The 8,251-nt window shown below is 41.0% G+C and overlaps 1 protein-coding gene across 2 annotated transcripts; it reads right to left on the reverse strand.

The window, feature by feature from the left end:
- Positions 1–1,739: 1,739 nt before the first annotated feature.
- On the reverse strand, positions 1,740–8,212 carry TXNL4B (thioredoxin like 4B). Of its 2 annotated transcripts, none has more exons than XM_045533183.1 (4): positions 7,936–8,211; positions 5,211–5,342; positions 3,694–3,845; positions 1,740–2,233 (listed from the first exon to the last, which is right to left on the reverse strand). In XM_045533183.1, exons 2-4 carry the CDS (start codon positions 5,340–5,342, stop codon positions 2,068–2,070), a joined length of 450 nt encoding a protein of 149 aa, XP_045389139.1. In that variant the 5' UTR covers positions 7,936–8,211; the 3' UTR covers positions 1,740–2,067. The 2 variants fall into 2 exon arrangements, with proteins under 2 accessions (XP_045389139.1, XP_045389140.1); XM_045533184.1 differs by lacking the exon at positions 1,740–2,233 and adding an exon at positions 2,254–3,328 and having other exon boundaries at positions 7,936–8,212.
- Between the last annotated feature and the right edge of the window lie 39 nt (positions 8,213–8,251).

Consider the following 8,251-nt stretch of genomic DNA (forward strand, 5'->3'; position numbering starts at 1 on the left):
AAAATAAAGGCCAAACACTTAGAATTACTGATTCTGTTAAGTGGTTTCTGGTCACTACTCAGGAGGAAAATAATGATAACAGAAAAACTCTGGCATTTTCTTATCACTGATCTCTGCCCAGCAGCACCTCCTGCCGGCCTGGCCTCAACTTTGGGGTTTCAGCAACACTGGACTCTGCACTGCTCTCTGAACACCCCCTGCCGTCTCCAGGCCCTGGGCCTTTTTCCTCAGGGGCCCTATGCCGAAATGCCCTTCCCCTTTCTGCACGCGTACCTCCTGCTCTCCTTGAACACACGGGCACTGCCTCCTCTGAGGACCTGTTCCCCGGTACAGGAATCATTTGTATTTATGTGGCACCTAGCGTAGGATGGGACATACAGCATGTACTCAGTAAGTACCTGTGGAATGGAAAGCAATTAAGATAGGATCAAAAATATAAATCAGGACTTCAGAGAAAGAGTCTCTAAAGCCCTCAAGAAGAAAGAAGATACGAGAATTTTACGCATGCAAGTTCTGAGTTTTTCCACCTGAGAACTTACCACACATCAAATACTGTGTGATTTGGACTGAGGAACGGAAAACTCAAGTAACAGTGACTTAGGCAATGAAGATATTTTATTCTTTCACAGAAGTCGGAAGGAGGCAGGTCTAGAGTTCACTTAGTAGCTCAATAACATCATCAGGGATCAGGCTCTTTTTACCATTCTTCTCAGCATATTGATTTTTCATCCTGATGCTGGTTGCCTCATGGTCCTAATATAGCTGCTGTAGCTCCATGCATCATGATTAAATCAATAGCAGGAAGTGGAGGCAAGGAAAAGACAGGTGGTGGTACAGGGTTTTGTTTTGTTTTATTCCTGGAGTGGCTCTCTCTTTTTATCAGTGGAGGACACAAGAAGTGCCCAGCAGCCTTCCCTCTATGCTGCGTTAGCCAGAACCAAGTCTCATGGTCACCCCTCCTACTGGAGAGACTTGGAAAGAAAGCACTTGGCAAAGGGGGCTGGACTTGCAGTGATGCTGCTGCCCTGAACAGAACTGGGCTTTTCTGTCAGCAAGGAGGTCAGTGGCTGCCAAGCAGGTGACAAGCCGACTGGCCTGCTGCCCTCCAGCTGTGCACCCACTCTCCCATCCTAGAAAGTCAATGCCAATAGCTGCCATGAAGTTTTCAGAAAAGCAGTAACTTGCCCAAGGTTGTGCTAGGTGACCCTGGAAGAGCAACAATTCCTCATGACATTAACAAAGCAGGCAAATCCCATAAAGGTGACATTTCTTTCTAATAATTCTGACATCTCTTTTAGTTTTGAGCCCTTGAAATATAATTTTCTGCCTCAGGAAGGGGCAGCAACCTCTGGGAGAGATCTGTTCCTACTTATCAAGAGTAGTTAATTCTTTGTTTCACTCCAGTTGGGTGCCGGATGGTGTAGGTTGAGTTCTCACTTCTTTGGCAATTTAACAACATAAAAGCTAGTTAAATGAGCCAAATAGGACAGTGTTTTAAAAGTCAAAGCCTGTAAGGCTCCAAAATAAAACAAACAGGCAAGAAGAGCTATTCTCTATTCAGTAGAGAATTATTCTAAGAGAAACTGGGGTAATAGGGACTGGAAATTTTGTGTGTGTTTGTATGTGCGAATGTGCACACATCTAGGGTAGAAAATGTGTATTTTTGCTCTGATGGGAACTGACTCTTGATTTTACTTGTGCATCAAATAAACATGATTAAATCAAATTATACTAGCCAATGTTTGGGAGGATTCTGTACTTTCTTAAAGTATAAAGAAAGCATGCTATAAAGAGAAGGTAAAAAAACAAATCTCCCTGGGGAAACTGAACACCTCCAACATGACTGCTCTGAGGTTCGCAGGGAGCAGACATTTAGGCATCTCAGATGAGCAAGGTACCAGTGCGATTTTCTCCTCAGTGGCTGGTATTTTACACCATGCGCGTCAAACCTCTTCTCCGCTGGGACACTGAACACGTTTCTGAAGGACTCCAGGAAACAGCACAGCTGGGATTCAGGTACTGCTTCAAGATGTGCCTTTCTCTTCGTCTTTGACAGCAGACAGTGTGCTAAATGTCTTGATAGAGAAGGTCATATTTGGGAATATTCTTGGGATCAATAGGACTTTGGACAATAAGTTTTCCTCTCATTGCCCCTCGATAGATTACTTCAATCAAATCTATGAAGTCTTGTTTGGTTTTGAAACTTCCCACAAACTTAGTGTGATCTGGAGATCTAGACAGCATGGAAGAGAAACAACTGCGCTCAGAACTTTTAATAATTACTTTCTGAAGACTTGCAGGATAAACAAAACGAACAGGAGCTTTCTTACTTTTCTTCTTGTCAAAGAGACTTTAGACATAAAGCCTGACATTGATTTTTCCATTGATTTCCCCCGCCCCACTTGGTATATGACTATAAAACCAGTGCTGTGGGCCCCTAGCATGAAAACTTGTCATGTGAAAAGATTCTACTTGAAAATTTGCTTTAATCACTTCTCAAATCATTAGCAAGTGTTGGAGTGGGCATTGTTTCTTTATTGCTGTTTTTGGCTAGTGCAAAGCCCACTTACAAGTCATGGTCTCCAAGTTCTACTCGCTTATATTTTTGAATGGTAGGTATTAAAATATTTCAAACATCAGGTATGTTTATTATAGAAATTTTTTGGAAAAACATAAAATCACCAGTGAGGTCAGAGGTCACTTTTGGTATATATCCTCCCAATCTTATGCATGTGCATGTGTGTGTGTGCACATGTATTTCTTTTTTCACGATATTGGAAATTATATCATACAAACCATTTAGGAATGTGCTTTTTTCCAACTAACATATATTTCTTTCGAAGCCATTAAACATGCATGTACATCATATTAAATTTCTGGAAATGTAATTATTGGGTTAAAAAGTTTAAACACTTTTAAGTGTTTGATACATTGTGTTACAAACTGCCCTCTAAAAAGGTTGTACCAAATTAATACTTACATCAACTGTGTTCCAGGAGAATAAATAGCTTTAAAACACTTTAAAACAGGCAATATGGAACATACTTTCAAATAGATGACAAAGAAGGTACACAGATCTAGACAAGTAGACACCTCAGCCACAGTAAGAAATGATAAGAATGATGGATACATTCAATAATGAATAGTAAGTATTGGGACAGTAATTGGATGAAGGAGAAGGCATTAAAGAAGATGTCTTGTCACTTATTCTTGACAGGTCTTGTTGAAGAATGAATTCAAATTCTCAGAGTGGTAGAAGACAGGAAACTTGGCAAGAGAGAAGCATATCCTAGTTTGCTGGAAGGAACGCTTCTTTTGTAAATGCCACCTGCCAGGCCCAAACATTTACGAACAACTATATATTTTGTTTTACATGAAATTCCTGGGAAACTTTTTAAGTTCTTTATTTAGCTAACATAACTGTTCTATATTTTGTAGACTTAAGGATGGTTAATGCTTCACAAACTGTATGATTCCTTCATACTTAAGTTGGAAATTAAAATTTGCCAATCATACCTGAAACCCTTTCATTTTGTACCCAAGTTTGGCATCAAAAAATTATAATGTCTATCAACTAAGGAAACAATACCAATGTAAGACTCACAGAGCCAAAATCGCATGGGAATAGGTAAGATACTGAAACTGCTTAAAGGAAACGTTCAGGATTGTCACAGGTAAATCATCCTAACTTACCCATAATCCACTTTCATATGCTGCCCATTGAAGAAAAAGACAGTAGATGGAATATAACTGATGTCAAAATACTGTGTATAAACGGGAGTTTGGTCCACATCTACCAGGTATATAGCAGCCATTTTACTTAGGTCAGAAGAGGTCTTAGAAAGCTGCAAATGACAAGAGAGACATAGGTTACAATATGAGAGCTAGCTAATGTTTCTTCTGTGAAACCTTTTACTACAACAGAGTATTTTCTTTGAAAAAATTCCTGGTCCAAGAATCTAGGCTGTTTGGGTTCCACACTAGACACAGTGTAACCATGTCATCCTGAGTCTGAATCGCTGCTGACAGGGTTATGAGAAGACCCTGGGTAAAACTGTGTGAATGTATTTCTTCCTTTATTTTTTTTCTTTATTTTCATAAAAGTAATCTATCCTCACTTAAAACAAAATAACTTAGAAATATGTAATGCAGATACTGAAATTCCCTAAAATCTCTTTCCTCCCAATCCTCCCAGAAATGGTAACTATAATAATTAGTAGCAAACACATACATGACACTTACTATGCGCTGTCTTAAGGGCTTAACATTTGTTGACTCATTTAATTCTTACAACATTCCTCTGAGGTAGGTGCTAGTAGAGTCCCCATTTTACAGAGAAGGAAACTGAGGCACAGGGAGGTAAAGTAATCTGCCCCAGGTCACACAGGTACTAGGCATTAGGGCTGGGATTTGAACTTTGGCAGTGTGGCTTCCGAGTCTATACTATTGACCTCTGCGATATTTCCTCCTCCCTACAGCTGAGGGTATACTCCTCTGGTCCTTTTTTCCCCAGGTTAACACAACACACACTCATTTTTAACCACAGAAATGAGGTTTCTTACACTCGATTTCTACAGTGGACGGCAGCACCAGAAATGGTGGGAAGAGGTCTTAGTCCTGGGTTAAGTCTTTCTCCATGATAAATACGGACAAGAATACACCTTCTCTGTCCCAAACTCCTCCTTCTTACTAATCAGAGTGTGAAGGTGTGCTGTGAGATCAGAGATTATCATCAGGGCATACTGGAGACAAAACACTAGGGAAGAGTACTGGCAGCTACAGAAAACTGAGTTCAAATCCTAGCTCTGCAATTTAGTGGATATGTGCCCGTGTGAAGTTATTTGTCCTCCCTGGTGTTTATTTCCCCTGCTGGGAAATGGGGCTACTCTTACTCCACTGTTGTGGGCATCGAAAAAGATAATGTTCATAGATGCCTGTTAATCATGTTTCCTGCTCTTCCATTGCCTTGCTGGTGACACTGAGCACTGACAGCTGTTAAATGGGAAGGACATCTGGGACAGATTCAGCACAATTGCAGATTTGGTGGTCCAGCGCAGGGCAGGCACGCGATCAGCTCTTAGGGAAAGTGTGTCAGTGACTGAACGGCTTTCCGCCCAGCCCTGCCTGCTCCATTCCATACATTTTGCAGATGACAAAGTGGGAATATAAAGATTTTTAGTAAAAACCATTTATTTAAAAAATTCACTTACAATATCATCTAGCTGCAGACAGACAGGATCTTCATCTCTCCCAAACCTGAGAACCAACACCTTCTCTGCAGTACTTTTTATCACCTGGTCTACTTCCTTTTTGCTGGTCAGCTTGGGCAACAGGAAGCTCATCTGGAAAACATTCAGATGTTAATCCTCACTGTCAATCCTGAAATAAAGTGGCAATGTTTTAAATACAATTTAGATTAAGTGCATGAGCCCTAATTGTAAAAAAATTAATTTTTAGAGTAGGTTATATATTCACGTGGTTTTGAAAGAAACAATATAGAAAGGTACTGTGCAAAGTTTCCCTCTCCCTGTCCCTGCTCCTCTGTCCCAGTTCCCACTACCCCATTTCCCCCCACACACCAGGTAACAACTTTCATTGCTTTCTATTTATATTCCAGAGTTTTGTTATGCACTGTCAGGCAAATACAAATATGTGTTTGTATATTTTTCTCCCCCTTTTTTTACCCCAAAAGATAACTATTGTATCAGTCTTCCAGCAAGAAAACCACAACACTCTCAAATTTGGTAATTTCAAGACAGCTTAATTAAGGGTAGCATAGAAAAGAAATAAGGTAAAGTGCAGTACTTTGGGCCTAGTAACAGCGGGAAGCTGTTCCCACCCCGAGGCCTGAAGGAGCCATGGGAAGAAGCAGTTTGAAGAATCGTGTGGCAAGGAGAGGTGAGTGGAGAGGCCGCTGCACAGGCCAGCCTGCTGATAAGGCACACAGCCTCTCTTCTCCCACCTCTGCCTGTGCCCCCACTGGCTGACTCCAGCTGGAACCAGAGCGCAGCGGAGCTGCTGAGGCAGGCACACCTCCTGTCCCAGAGCAGTCTAGAAGAGGATGACGAGTGGCTCTTAAGGGGCAAATGGCAGATGTTCGGCACACACACTTTATCCACTCTTCTGCAGTTGCATTTTTTAAATCTAACGTGAAGATCTTTCCATATTCTATACACAAAACTTCCATATTCTTTGACGTAGCAGCATACTATTTCATGCATGTACCATACTTTTTAAACAGTCCTTTATTGACAGACATATTATCATGAATCTTGGCTTAAGGATTCTTAGTGCATACCTGACTAGGTACACCTCACCACATGGCAAACAGATCAATTAAGAATGTGTGTAAAACCAAAATTAAATAAACAAATCATAAAATACTGAGGTAGGAGGGGCCTAATCCAACCTCTTCCTTTTATAAACCAGTTTGCTTACAGTTATGCTTCTAGCTACAAGAACAAGGACTAGAATACAGGCCACCAAATTTCTAGTCCAGGGTTTTTTCTGCTACAAAGAACTCGTATTTTCATTACTGGAAAAAAATTTCATTTCTGAGAAACTCTTTGACCAAGGAGCTAGTTTTTGAGGCCATCCATGAGAGACACCATTGGGATGCTTGATATTTTGAATTCAGTTCCAAAGTTGGCTAATACAACAAAAAGAGAGGATTTCATTCTTTATATTTTTTTGTCACAAGTCACATTTTAAGATATGAATTAAGAGCCAGCTGTGGTGGCTCATGCCTGTAATCCCAGCAACTTGGCAGGCTGAGGTGGGAGTATTGCTTGAAGCCAGGAGTTTGAAACCAGCCTGGGCAACACCGCAAGACTCTATATCTTAAAAACAAAAACAAAAACAAAAAAAACATATATATATATATATATACACACACACACACCCACATATATGAATTAATAAAAATTCATATAGAAATGAAACTGGGATGCCAAAATCAAAAACAAACAAAAAAAGGAAATGAAATTGTTCCAGCAATGAGTCATACTTTAAACGGGGATGCTGACTGCCACCAGGGACTTCATCAAACATTAGCAGAACAAATTATTAATGTCAGTGAAAGGGAAAGTCAGAGAGAAAACAGATCTGTCCCGCCACTAGAATTCAAACAAACAGCAACTCCTCTACATTACTGATAAAAAGGAAGAAATAAGGGGAGGGCAACATGTCAACAAACAGGCCAGGGGTGGGACTGGACAAATGTTTAAAGGAGGGAGGGAAACTGAGACCACACCTAAGAAAATGCCCATAGCAAAGGACACCAAGAGAATTCCCAAAAGAAGAGGTACAAATAGACAGTGAATAAATTTCAAAAGCTTTATAGCAAGCAAAGAAAAGCAAATTAAAAGATGTTAAAAAATCCATTAAATTGGCAAAAATTAAACAAGATAGTACACACTAATGGCAAGAGTATGACTATAGGGGCAGGTATAGATAGCTCCCGCTGGAACATAGAGAGATAAAATCTTTTTGGAAAGAAAGCTGATACACTCTTCAACCAACAATTCCATTGCTGAAACTTAATTCTTGGTGAATAATTAGACAAGTGGACACAGATTTATGAAGAGAGGATACTCATTCCATTTATAATGGTGAAAAACTGGAAACAACCTAAATGGCCATCAATAGGGGATTGGTGAAATAAATGCAGGTACAGTCCTAGATAGAACCACTCAAAAAAAGTGATCTCACTTTTGCACAGACCCAAACTATAGAGCATAGGTACATGTTTAGATAGAAAAATAACTGGAAATAAATATCCCAGAACATCAACTGTGGTTATCTCTGCGTGTGAGCAGTGGGTGATTTCTATTTGCATCGGGGCGTGCGTCTCTATTTTTCCGATATATGTATTTTAAAAGTTGCCTACGGTTGCGCTACTCCTGGCCCACAACTGTCAGGTACGACGATACTTACTGTGCTCGTCCACGGCAGGGCTGCCGGCACCCGAGCACCCGTTCTCGGAAGAGCCAGGACGCCGGAGGCTCCTTTCTTCGGCCCCAAGCGAGGCAGCGACCCTAATCCAAAGTAACCCAGGAACTGTCGCCTAGCAATCCTTGTTGGACAATTTAGCGGGAAAGGCACGGAAGAGGAAAAGGTACAAGCGCAGAAAACGAACTCCCACACACCCCCGCTCAACAGCCCAACGAGCAGAACATCGTCTAGTCAGCGCCCGCGCAGACCGGAAACCAAACGTCACTTCCGCCCTCATTAAATATGGCCGATTTGTTCC

This window comes from Lemur catta, chromosome 20, assembly GCF_020740605.2.
Source record: "Lemur catta isolate mLemCat1 chromosome 20, mLemCat1.pri, whole genome shotgun sequence".
Lineage (NCBI taxonomy): Eukaryota > Metazoa > Chordata > Mammalia > Primates > Lemuridae > Lemur > Lemur catta.